The 13,595-nt window shown below is 40.7% G+C and overlaps 1 protein-coding gene and 1 long non-coding RNA gene across 11 annotated transcripts in view; one reads left to right on the forward strand and one right to left on the reverse strand.

Moving 5' to 3' along the window:
* Window positions 1-13,595, reverse strand: part of PPP2R2B (protein phosphatase 2 regulatory subunit Bbeta) — a 439,287-nt gene that overhangs the window by 307,116 nt on the left and 118,576 nt on the right. The window contains exon 1 of one of the 10 annotated variants that reach the window (XM_072826374.1): window positions 1,332-1,426. The exons of 5 other annotated variants lie outside the window; for them this stretch is intronic. Coding sequence is in view for 2 of the 5 variants with exons in the window: in XM_072826369.1 (XP_072682470.1) it covers window positions 1,332-1,375 (44 nt within the window). In the remaining 3 variants the exon portion in view is untranslated. Of the gene's footprint in view, window positions 1-349; window positions 519-1,331; window positions 1,427-13,595 lie in introns of those variants that run through there. 4 more of the 10 variants (XM_072826370.1, XM_072826369.1, XM_072826379.1 and 1 more) reach the window with 4 other exon arrangements.
* On the forward strand, window positions 1,508-8,897 carry LOC140633602 (uncharacterized). Its single transcript, XR_012031186.1, has 2 exons — window positions 1,508-1,692; window positions 8,553-8,897. It is a non-coding gene; the product is annotated as an uncharacterized lncRNA (long non-coding RNA).

Raw genomic sequence — 13,595 nt, forward strand, 5'->3', positions numbered from 1 at the left:
TTCTTAAATTTATTATTTGTTATTTGGTATTCATAATGGACCCTGGAGGTAGGTACACTCTCACCTGACACATGAGGCAGCCGAGGCTCGAAGAGAGTGAGTGACAGAGCTGGGGGTGCCAAGGTCAGAGCCAAGTACACAGCAGGTGCTGATCAATGTCAGTGGAGTAAGTGAGTATCTTAACATCAAGTGAGTATCTTAGCATCAGTTCACGCCTTTATCCCCTTGGTAGTGAAGGTTCAATCTTTGCAGCTTCTTCTTTCCTGTGCATTTTTTCCCAGGTGTGCATGATGTTAGGGGGTATTGTTACTACTGGATATCCAAAAATGTCAAGAAAAGCTCCCCTTACCTTTTTTACATCAGAAAATAAACACTTTTCCAGGACTCTACCTCCCAGGTCAGTGTCTGCCAGGATGGTATTCAAAATTGGGCCCGTTCGATGGCTTTTCATTTGAATTGGTGCTACTCACATGTTGGACTGCAAGCTAGATGTTAGGAGGCAGTCCAGTGTTCCTGGCACCTCCTCCCAGCTCTCTTCAACATCCTGGCTCTATAGTCCCATGGAGGGGAGTTCAGGGCCTGGCGGTCACTGACTTCACAATAGTCAGTGTTTCCCACTGGTGGGGGTAGTGGACTTTTGATGCCTTCACCCTCCCACACACAGCATTCTCTCTCCATCGGGTAGCTGCTTCTACCATGCAGCCCATGCACTTGGAGGGAGTCATGCCCACCCAGCTCCAGAGAAGAACGCTGATTGCTTTAAGCCAATCAGCACATGCCACTGGCCTTTTCACAGGGATTAATTCATGCCAGAAGACATAGGGCAGGCCAATGATAAACAAGGAGACATCTGCTGGGGCTTCTGGAAACACCATGATTTCTGGCTCAGCAAGCTTCAAGGAAAGCAATTTCTCTCTCCTTGCTGGGCATTTACACAGCATAAGAAAGATTAAGAAGGTGTGGGAAATCATTCCGGATCTCCAAAGAAATCCAACCATAGGATTAAGTAAGATATCACAGATGATCAAGAAGAAAAACAAAAAAAAATTGTTTTTGATGATATAACTCAGCCACTTACAACTTATTCCAAATCTTGGACTATTTCTGGGTTTTCCAGCTATGTGCGAGTCTAAATTCCCTTTTTTTTAGTTAGGCCAGTTTTGAGCCAAATTTTCTCTGACTTGAAACCAAAAGACTCCTAATATTCATGGGTGACAACTTTGTTTCATGCTCGCCATCAAATTCACTTTTTTTTTTTTCACAACAGCAACTATGACGATGGTCAGAAGGACCAAAGGGCACCGTGGCTTATCATAAATTATAAAATTTACCTGTTAAAGCCTGAGTAGAATTGGCCTGCATGATTTCGGGCCATGATCTCACAGAGTGCTCTTCAGTGTGTCTGACACTACTGAACTGCATTCCAATCAATTATTTGTGTGGTAGTCATAAAGCCTAATTATGAAGACACGATGAGATCACTGCACAACTGAGCCACAAGGTATAACGGCTACCCTAACAAGCCCATCTGCTCCCCCCAGCACAGTCCTGCACACACCCTTCCTGGGTTTCCTGTAGACTATGTATTGTCAAGTGAATTCATGAATATCAGCTACTTGGATGTTCTCGGAGACTGCCTTTCTGCCTTTGCTGACAATGACAACTGCCTTGGAAACCACAGGGTCAGCACATGTAAGGGAATTACAGGTTTTAATGCCCAAAAAATCTGTAGCAGAGTGTAGTCACAGCTGTCTCACGTGGATGTGAGAGCTAGGATCCTGTCTCTTGGGCTTTCGACTGTGAAGGGTGAGTCCTTCCCAAATGCTGGAGATTTAGGATTCAAGGATGGGAAAGGAAAAGACAACGGGGAAAGACTAGAACAGAAGGTACTATATCCCCAAAGGAAGCTTATGAAAGGAGTAGGAAAATGGGATATGATAACGTCTTATCATCGGGTCAGCTTCATGGGTAAGCAACTCATGCAGTCACAGAGCCCTGTGCTCAGAAGGGCCCCTTGTTTTTCTTCACAATCTGCTGCTGCCGTCTTGAAATTCCTAATACTTTTCGAATAGGAACCCTGCATTTCATGTTGACCTCAGTCCACAAATTAAGTAGACCGTTATGCTTGTTATAGATCTTTAGTTCCCTGTTTACTAAAATCACATGAGAGCAGAAAGGGGAAATTTTACTAAGGACCTGCCTTCGAATTCTGATATGTCTCCTGCCTTTTTTGACTGTCTATTCCTCCTTGACAGCCACCTTTGTGCTGAACAAATATTTTAGTGTGACGTCGTAATTCTTCTGTGGATTTACTATATTTCTTTTGTGTTATTTTCTCAGCGGCTACTCAAGGAATTGCATTTTAATTTATGACAGCCTCCCTCAGATGAATATTAATTTGAAAATTTAGAAACTTTGCTTAATATAGTGCCATTTTTCTTCCCTTTGTGTTATTGTCATATATACTGAAGCTACATGTTATAAATGGAATAATACAGTATTAACATTATTATTTCATAAACTCTCATGTCTCTTAAAGAAGTTGGGGGAAGATGAGAAAAGATGTATTAATGGAATCTTTTATACTAACCTGTGTATTTATTATTTGCAGCGCTCTGCATTTCTTCCTGTGGATTTGTATGGCTTTCTGCCGACTTTTCCTGAAGGACTTCCTTCCTTTAGTATATCTTGTGAACAGATCTGCTAGTGATGAATTTGCTCAGCCTTTGTTTATCTGGGAATGCCTTTATTTTGCCTTCATTTTTGAAGAAGAGTTTGTTAGATACAGAATTCTTGTTTGACAGTTATTTTTCTTTCTGCATTCTGAATATGTCACTTTACTGCCTGCTGGCCTCCATGGTTTTAGATGAGAAGCCAGCTGTTCATTGTATCGATGTTTGCCTATATAGGATGAGTTGTTTTTCTCTTGCTGCTTTCAAGATTTTTCTCTTTGGCTTAGACTTTCAACAGTTAGACTGTGATGTGTCAAGGTATGGATCTATTTATATTTATCACACTTTGATTTCTTTGAACTTTTTAGATGTGTGGATGAATCCTTTTTAAAAATCAAATTTGGGAAGTTTAGGGCTCTTATTTTTTTCATATAATTTTCCTGTCCCTTTCTGCTCTGTCCGTATGGGACTCCTATTACATGGAGGTTGTTGCTAGCTTTGATCTTATCTCACAGGTTTAAGGCTCTGTTCATTTTTGTCTTCATTCTTCAGATTGGATAGTTTCTATCAATTTATAGTTCACTGCTTCTTTCTTCTGTATTCTCAAACCTGCTGATGAGCCCCTTTACTGAAATTTTATTTTATAGCTCTTGTACTTTTCAGCCATAGAATTTCCGTTCAGTATTTTTAATAATTTTATGTCCCTATTTCTTTTTGAGATTTTATTTATTTATTCACGAAAGACACACAGAGAGAGGCAGAGACACAGGCAGAGGGAGAAGCAGGCTCCACACAGGGAGCCCGACGTGGGACTCAATCTTGAGTCTCCAGGATCACGCCCTGGGCCGAAGGTGGCGCTAAACCTCTGAGCCACCTGGGCTGCCCCATTTTATGTCCTTATTAAGAGTATCTATTTATTAATCTATTGTCACACTTTTTTTTTAATTCTTGAAATGCAATTTCTTTTAGTTCTTGGAATCTATTTGTAATAGCTGCTTTGAAGCCTTCCTTTGTCTGCCAGTAGCTGGTAACACAGAAATGGTTTCTATTCACTGCTTTCTTTCTTTCTTTCTTTTTTAATTTTATCTGAGAACGGATAACACTTTCTTGTTTCTTGGCATTCCTTTTCATTGTTTTCTTAAAAATGGGACATTCTATTTAATATATTGCAGCTACTCCAATTCTGGTATTTTTTCCTTTGGAGTTTGGTGTTGCTGGTATTTTGTTTGTTTAATAACTTGTCTGGGCTAAATCTGTGAAATCTGGGTCCCCTACAGTCGCTAATACCTCTGCTAAATTGTTGTTTCAAGTATATATATCCTTCATTTTTTAAACCTGGCTTGCTAGAGGCTCTTCCTATGTCTATAGAGCTTAGTGGTATAAAACTAATGATTGCGCATCAACTGTGCTCTAACACCTCGAACCCATAAAGCTTCCATCTGTTGCTATTGGATAGGTTTGTGGGTAGGGGGGCACATTTAAAATTCATGCTGCTTTTAAGCCTCCTGGGTTTTAATTTCTTCTGGGCCCTTTTGAGTCTCTTCTGCTCATGCACTCAGACCTAGGACTAACCAGAAGTATGTGAAATGTTCATGTTCTTCTCAATCTTCACTGGATGCATAAATAGCCTCAACCAGGAATATGCTGTCTTTCACCACAAATACAACCTGTAACTAGTGGACCCCACAATTCTTCCCACCCATCCACCTCCAAGTGATCATTTCTACTGACAGCTTTGTTGAGTGCTTGCATTGCCCACTTGTCCAAACTGGGTGAGTCTCCTCAACTCTGGCAGAGAGGCTGCTTGGTCATCAAGGCTTTCCCTACCCTCACAGAATCTATAAACACAGGGTCAGGTGAATGGAGAAGACTCAGGCTAGAACTTTACAGACTCCCATTCTTCCTGCTAGAAGTTCAGTAGGGGGAATCCCTGGGTGGCGCAGCGGTTTGGCGCCTGCTTTTGGTCCAGGGCGCAACCCTGGAGACCCGGGATCAAAGATCAAATCCCACGTCAGGCTCCCGGTGCATGGAGCCTGCTTCTCCCTCTGCCTATGTCTCTGCCTCTCTCTCTCTCTCTGTATGACTATCATAAATAAAAATAAATAAATAAATAAATAGAAGTTCAGTAGGTTTTTGTTTTGTTTTGTTTTGTTTTAAAGCAGAAACACTTCTCAGATTGTTTTGTGCCTTTGGTTGATTTCCAAAGCACTATATGGTTGTACCTGTCAGTTTTTCCTAGCACTATAGTTGCATTTGGGGAGAGGATCTGCCCAATCTTTTCACAGAGCTAAAAGTTCTACTCTGTTTTGGGTTTTGACTTTTCCCATTTGTGCTTTGAGTCCACAAATTATGCAGACCATCCTCCTTGTTACATATCTTCTTTTTCTCTACTCTTCTTCAGGGATCACCTTTCCACACACTCAAGGCCAACATAAGCTTATGGCTCCAGAGCAATAAAATTATTCTTACACAAGTAAGATAATTTCAGCAGCAAGTTATACACTGACATTCCTACAAACCACAGAAATTTACTTGAAATAAGTTGAAAGCATTCAGTGAACTCTCCGAACACCAGTTGTTGCTTATTCTTAGTCACGTGGCCCTTCCTCTCAGCAAAGAAGGGTAAAAATCTGATGCTGCCCTTCTAGCTGGCACTTAGCACTCTACAACTGCAGCAGATAGCACCAATCACTAATTTCTTTCCCACTCAGACATGGTCCCAGAATCTTCCTCAGACGGAACTGCAGGCAGCCATTATGTGGTTCAGGAGATGAGATCTTTTAGACATACCTTCTTCAAGTTCCCAAAGCTGAAGCTTATAATAATTCTTCCTACTACCTTCTTTACTTCTACCCATCAATCAAGGCTTTGGGTTTGGTTTTCTGAGAAACATGCCTTTTTTGGGGGGAGGGGGGGCTTCAGGCTCAGCTCTGGCTTAGTTTTTTCTTCTGGATCTTTATACTTACTCCCTTGATGATTTCCTATTCTCAGGACTTTAAACTCCATCCATTTATTGGCCTCTCTCAAATCGTATTTTTAGACTGAATCTCTTACCCAGACTCCAACTCCCTATACATCATCTTGGAAGTTTTAAGAGCATCTCCAAAGTGACCATGCCTGAAACTGAACCCCTGATTTCCCACCTGGAATCTCTTCCACCCCTGTTGGCTTTCTCCCTCTTGATTGATGTTAAATTCATTCTCTCAGATGCTCAGATCAGAAAACTTAGAGTCATCCTCAATTCTTCTCATTCTCTCTCATACTATTAGGAAATCCTATAATTGTACCTTCAAAATAAATCAGAACCTTATGCCTTCTTCTACTGTCACTGATACCATTCTGTAGTCTAAGCCACAACATCCCTCATGGTATTATTACAACTGATTTCACTACTTCTAACTTTGCTTTTTTATATTCTGTACTCAACATAATATCCAGAGTGTTCCTTGATCGCTGCTATTCTATGCTCAACATAGTGGCCAGAAGGATCCTCTTCAAAAGTAAGGCTGATTGTGTCACTCCCCGACTCAAAACATTGCAGTGGCTTCCCATCTTACTCAGGGTAAAAGCCAAAGGCTTTTCAATGACTTACCTTAAATAGCATGCCCTGCCACCCCCTTAATTTACTGATCTCATCTTTCACTATACTTTCTCTTACCCCTTTCCAGCCATGCTGGTCTCTTGATGCTTCCTGAAAATGCTTAGCCAGGTTTCTAGATATTTTGTATTGGCAGATTGCTCCTCCTGAAATACCCTTACGTCAGATATCATGTGGCTAATTCTCTCACCTCCTTCAATGTTTTGCTTAAACACCACCTTTTCAATAAAGCCCACATTGAGGGCCACCTGGGTGGCTCAATGGTTGAGCATCTACCTTTGGCTCAGGTGGTGATCCCAGGGTCCTGGGATTGAGTGCCACATCAGGCTCCCCACAGAGAGCCTGCTTCTCCCTCTGCTTATGTCTCTACGCCTCTCTCTCTCTTTCATTCTCTTTCTCTCTCTCTCATGAATAAATAAATAAAAACCATTAAAAAAAAGCCCACCTTGATCAGCTTATTTCACGTGGCACATTCATCATTTCCATCTGCCTCTCCCTCACTGCAATTCCTTCTGGATCTTAACTCTCAGCCTCTCACCCTTTTCTATATTCATCTTTCCTTCCCAGAGAATATCACCTTCTACAGTATGATAGAATTTACTTATTTGTTATCTTCATGGCTTATTATCTATCTTCCCCCTGTCTAGAATGCTGTAACTCAAAAAGTGCAGAGATTTTTGCTTTTCTCACTGACACCTCATAGTTTCTAGAAAAGTGTGTGGTGCATAATAGGTATTCAAAAAACATTAGTCGAATGAATGAATCAGTGGCAGATCTATGGTTCTGATATAAGTAGGTGTTTTTGAAGACACAGACTAAATGTGAGAACAATTTCCAAAGAAACTTCAGGGGTAACACAGTTCAAAGAAATGTCAAGAAAATCTTCATGAAAAAGAAGAGTAGGTGGTGAATGGGAGATTATATCCTTATCTTGACAAGTCCTGGGGGTACATTAGCATATTAAAGGTTCTGAGAAGTCCTTAAGGCGAGAAACTGAACTTTATTTTTCTCTGGCTTTTTTCAGAATTTTTTTTTTTTTAATCTTTGATTTTCTGTAGATTGAAAATTATATGCTTAGGTGAAGGGGTTTCTTTCCCCCGAATATTTCTTCTGTTCCATTCTTTTTCTAGTATTCCCATTATGCATATGTTACATCTTTTGTAGTTGTCTGGGATATTCTGTTCCTTTTTTTTTTTCTTTCAGTCTTATTTCCTTTGCTTTTCAGTTTGCAAGGATTCTACTGATACATTCTTTAGTGCAGAGATCTTTCCTCAGCTGTGTCCAGTCTACTAATAAACCCATCAAAGGCATTCTTCATTTATGTTACAGTATTCTTTCTGTCTAGCATTTCTTTTTGGTTCTCTCTTAGGATTTCCATCTCTGCTTACACTGCCCATCTGTTCATGCATGCTGTCTACTTTATCTATTAGAGGCCTGAGTATATTAATGATCATTGTTTTAAATTCCTAGTCTGACAATTCCAATATTCTTACCATATTTGGTTCTGATACTTGCTCTTTCTCTTTAAATCGTGTGGATTTTTCTTTTTTTTTTTTTCTTTTTCTTTGTCTTTTAGTATGCCTTGTAATTTTTTGTTGGTAGCTGGGCATGATGTACTAGATAAAAGGAGCTGTGAAAAATATGCCTGTAGTAATGTGAGGGAAAGGGAAGTGTTCCGCAGTCCTATGATTAGGTCTTCATATTTTAATAAGCTTATACCTCTGGGCTGTGAATTTCACAAGTGTTTCTCAGTTGTTTCTTGCCTTCTTTTTGGGACAGGATAGCTAGAGTGGGCTGGAGTTTAATATTTCCCTCCTTCCATGTGGAAGGCTAGAGCTGACTGGAATTGGGTGTTTCCCTTTCCCCAGGTCAGTTAGGCTCTGATAAAACCCCAGTAGATTGGGCTCTGGTTAACTGAGAACAAAGTGCTTTGGTATATTTCAAAATGGCTCCTTTTCCCCTCCCTTGCTGGAAGAACAAGGGGATTTTCTTCTGATATTTTGCTATGAGAACCTAGTTGACCTCTTGGAGGTAAACTACATAAATTGTACCTCCTTGTCTCCGTGACTGGGTCCCCTTGTACTTTTTAACTCTCAGAGTTGACCACACTGAGCCTCTAACCAACTCATCAATTATAGTTCAGGATTTCCTATCCAGGCACTGGTTCCCCAAACTGCTTCCACTCATGAGTCTCTGCTCTGGTAAACCGATACTCCCCATATTCACCTGTCTCACCAATCCTGGGGGCAGCAGCTTATCCTGTATCCTCTCCTCTTTTACAGATGCAAGAAGACAGTCAACAACTGAAAAGTCAGCTTTTCACTAATTGTTAGGATGGAATGTTAACTTTCAAGCTCCTTGTATGTGGAACTGGAAACAGGAATTTTTTTTTTTTTACACAATCTGAAACTTCAAAAAAGGTTTACATATAATGTATAGGTAAAATGAGTAGCAGTTGTAAGCATGGACTCTGGAGACAGACCCCCTGGGTTTATTTATATTTTGGCTTTGCCATTTTCAAGAATTACTTTGTGTCTCTAAGCCTTCACTCTTTTACCTGTAAAATGGGGATGGTAGCAATATCATAGTTTGGGGTGAGAATTAAATAAGATAGTATATGTAAACAATGTCTAGTACATAATAAGAAGCTCCATATTTTTAAATGAAATAGTTATATGAATGTCATTATTTCCCAGGTATTATCTTAGATGTCAGAGATACAGAAGTAGAAATTGGACCCTGGCCTCAGAGCTGATGTTCTATAGGTAGGAGAGAAACTAGAAACCTGTAAACTAATGAACATTTTTTGATAGTAACAGTGGAATGAAGGAAATAAATTGGGGTTAAGTGATAGAGGGGAATGGAGGAGGGCTTTAGACTGGGTAGTCCCAAAAGACTTTTTAGAAGAAAGAGCCCTTGTACTGGGAGCTGACCAGTTTGGAGCCAGCCAAGAAAAGAACTTTGTGGAAAAACCACAGGGGTGCATCAACAGCAGAGGTGTGAAGGGAGAAGCAAGTTTGGCTTGCTCACAATTGGAAGAAAAGTTGATATGGCCGGTCATGGAGAACAGGGGAGAGAAATAGCATCTGTATTGCTTTAAATAACAGCAACACCTCTGGACCTTTATTTAGAGGATGAGCTCTCAATTTATGATTTTATTTCTTTCTTTTTTTGGAGAGGAAGAAGAAAGTGGTTTTACAGGGATTCTAGCAATAATCCAGCGGTCTGGAGAAGGGAGATGCAATGATCAGAATCCTAGGATTCAGGGGGAAGTGACCAGCCTGTCCTGAATGGCTATGGGTTTTCCAGGTTCGGGTGGTGATTGCTGCTCTCTACTACCTTTCCCCCCACCCCGCACCCCCTACACACAACGGGCAGTGGGGTTAAGGTGAATGTGAATGACCAACTCAGAGGATAAAGAGATATGAATTAAAAACTCAGAAGAAAAGATCCATATTTGGATCTTACTCACACTGTGGTTCCCCTGCCCCCAAATGCTCTCATTCTTGCTAAAGCCTACACTCATTTCTCTCAGTTGACATGTTAGTCTAAAAATTCTCTTTTGTGTACTGTTTCTCCACCTCCCTCTTTTTGGAGGGCAGAGACAAATCTCTTGGGTATAACTAAACATCCAGAAAAATTCTCAGCAAATACTGCATGCTGTTACTTTAACTTGTAAAAATTCAATTATTTACCCTACCATAATTAAGTCCTTTTCCAGACATAAAACTCTCCCCACATGCTGAGTGAATATAAATTTTCATTGGTGTTCATTTGACCTTGCCAAACTAGCCTGAAAATTGTGTCCCCTTTTGCCAAGAATAATTTTTTTTAGTGCTCTTCTCAATAACTATAGTTGAAAGGAGAAAGTGATATCTCTGTAACTCAAACCAGATCCTTTTGCAATAATACATTGGCAAGTGACAATGTGATGAAATTGTTTTATGCGTGCATGCTTTTGTTCCCTATCTTAATGTTTCTGAATGCAGAACCAACCTGTTTATTATTCTTCTGCTACACAATGGAAAAAGGAGGTAAGAGGAGTGCTGACCTCTCTGCAGTTTAGACAAAGTTTCTTAACAAGAATGCTTGTTTCTAACGGCATCCTTGGAAATGTCCAGAAATAGTACCCACTCTCAATAATCTCTCTTTTCTAAATGGGAAACATTTCCTTGACTAATCTAAGCCCAGTCAAATGTACCCTATGGCACCAATTCAAACATTTAGGAATTGTTTGCCTACAGGGACTTATTTAGATGCCATCTTCCTTTTTTCTCAAATTCTTGCCTTTTGAGGCATTTCATTATTCTTAGTAACTCTGGCAGAGGCTAAACAAGAGGTATAGGAAGGAACATTCAGGCCATCTTTAGCTCCTCATTAGCAGGTATGGGAAAAGCCTAGGCGGGTGGTAGAAAGCACCGAAATTGTGAGGTTCAAGAGTTCTCTATGTTTTCATTAATTCCACCTTAGCTTGTTGGTTTATGAATAATCGAGTTGACTCTAAATGAGAAACACTTCTTAATTATCTTAATGACTAATAAAGAAGTCATTTCCTTAAATCTTCAGTGGAGACTAGAAGAGAACCGTGTGAAGGCACAGTGGGCACACCTGTGTATATGTGTTTGCACATAAGTGTGCATATACCTGTGTGAATTTTACTGTGTTCTCACTGCGGGTGCGAGTGGATTAATCTAAATTCTTTCCCCAACCTGCAGTAACTCATCCAGGTCTGGTCAATAGTAACAATGTGGTTGATTTCCCAACACCCAACCCTAGGCAGCAGGAGAGTTCCAAAGTCTTTGGACCCTCCTTAGTATGTCCTCAGTTTCTACTCAATTGTTTAGACTCCAGGGAATCGGGATTCTCAAATTCCCGAATTTGTTTTTAAAGATTTTATATATTCATTCATGAGACACACAGAGAGAGGCAGAGACATAGGCAGAGAGAGAGAGAGGAAGAGAAGCAGGCTCCTTGTGGGGGCCTGATGCGGGACTCGATCCCAGGATCCTGGGATCACGACCCAGCCGAAGGCAGACCAACCACTTGGCCCCCAGACATTCTGGGATTCTCGAAATCAAATCGTTTCGTGTTCTAGAGCTTACCAGGTTTTCAGCTTGCTGCTCAGTTTTCGGTCTTGGTTTTAAGGGATCAATCGAATTACCTAAGACAGCCAATCTTTAGACAATAGACACTACGAAGAGCCTGAAGGGTCTTGTGGTCCAGGTGGCTGAGTCCTGTCCTTGCTGCTGCTGAGAGCTTCTTTATGCACATCACACTTGTGACTGTGATAAGCAAGGTCACAGAGCAGTGAGAAAACGTAAGCTAATCACCTCGTGCTTGTCAAGAAATACCAAGTGCTGAGGCATCTCAAAAGAACCTGGAGAGAGAAGGAGGGCAGGTAGAGAGAGCTACATCCATCAGATATATTACAGCTGTGCAGGTCTGAGGGCGGCCCTGAGAATTGGAAGGAGAGCCCAGGAAACAGTGTTTCTTTACCTGTAACAACAGTAAACACGCTAAAATGTCCATGTGGGAATTCTATTGTGTGCTGTTTTAATTAAAGCAAATCGTATTCTACCTTGAAATTGTAACTTATTCTGTTTGCACTTTGAAAAATTCTGATTAAAAAAAAAAAAACCCTTTGCTTCAGCAGCTGAGATGTCAAGTAAAAGGGGCTGGATAATAATCCCATGTGTTTCCAATTGGATGAATTGTTTACTTGTAAAGTTATTTCCTAAGATTTTTTTTCAATTAACATATTAGATCCTTGAGGAGTACTTTGGATAAATGCCCAAGTTGCTCTTTGGTTAAGTGGAATAGCACAAAGTCTGCGTTCTGGGAGCCCAGTCCTCTGATTAGTGAGGTCAAACCTCACCTTAATTCTCTCTTTTAAAAATCAAAAGACTTTTTTTATGATTATTTGAGAGGGTTGCTTTTTTCTTTCATTCTCTGTCAGATAAGCATTTTGGCTATGGCACCTAATTGTTGAGGAAAAAACAAAAGAAAAAAACCCCTATCAATCATACTTGTGATGCTATTAATCACCATTTTGTTTTGTTCCGAAATTTCCCCTTCAGGCAGATTTCCAAGCATCCAAACAGAAGCAAAATGAAACATGTACACTATGAGCATGATGCTTATTGTGACAAACAGAATCTATGAGGACTCAGAGGAGGTAATCTTTGACCAGTGAGGGGAAAATAAAAAGTGTGCATAGGGGGTAGTGACTGGGGGAGACCCTGGCCTCAAAGAATGAATGCACAACTTTCCGAGGTTTAGCTGTAGCTCAAATTGAAATTTTGAAACTTGAATCCTATTTCATCAAAGTTGAATAAGAAAATCAGCAGAACAAACTTTTAAGAGTGAAAGGTATTGTTAATGTGAACCAGACTGCTAATTGGTAATGTCTTTAAAGAGCCAGTGCTAGCCTGGGTACAGAATTATGAGGAAGGTGGGACTTGCCATTGGTGTGGAAAAATAGATGGGACATTGTCACTCTCCCACTGCAGTGCATTCCTATTCTACTTGTTACTGTTGATTCATTGGTGTACTTAGTCATTCATTCCACTCTTCTCTACTAAATACCAGTTACCAGGCCCTGAAGATACAGCAGTAAACCAAGGGAACTTGCATCTAGTCTTCATGCTACTTACAGTCCAACTAAAGATGGAATTACATAAGACACAGTTATGCGGGATGCCTGGGTGGCTCAGCAGTTGAGTGTCTGCCTTTGGGCTCAAGGCGTGATCCCAGAGTTCTGGGATCAAATCCCGCATCGGGCTCCCTACAGGGAGCCTGCTTCTCCCCTGTCTGTGTCTCTGCCTCTCATGAATAAATAAATAAAATCTAAAAAAAAAAAAAAAAAAAAGACACAGCTCTGCCACATGAGCCACGCTAACATTCGGGATGGCCAAGTAGCCCTGGGAGCACTTGGTGGGGCTGTCCAACAATATCTGGGGATGGTGTTGAGCTGGTAGGAAATAAATTTTCTGGGGAAGTGGCATTTTAGCTGAGTCCCCAAAAGCATAACCAGAGAGCAAATGGGGATGGTGAAGAGAAAGAAGACAGTTGTCATAGTGGTGTGTTGGAGGAACTACAAGAAGTTTGGTGTGTCTTAGTTGTGAAGTTTGATAGAAAACATAGCTGGGGGAGTGTGGATTTTAGAGCCATGCTGATCTGAGACCTGACTTCTGAAGTCTGCACAGGCTTAGAATCAGATGGTGCTGAGTGTAATTTGCAGTTCTGATCTTTCCTAACTGTTTGGGCAAGTTACTTCACTTGGAAGCCTCGCTTTCCTTATCTATAGAATAGAAATCTTTCCACTT

This window comes from Canis lupus, chromosome 5 (assembly GCF_048164855.1).
Source record: "Canis lupus baileyi chromosome 5, mCanLup2.hap1, whole genome shotgun sequence".
Classification (NCBI taxonomy): domain Eukaryota; kingdom Metazoa; phylum Chordata; class Mammalia; order Carnivora; family Canidae; genus Canis; species Canis lupus.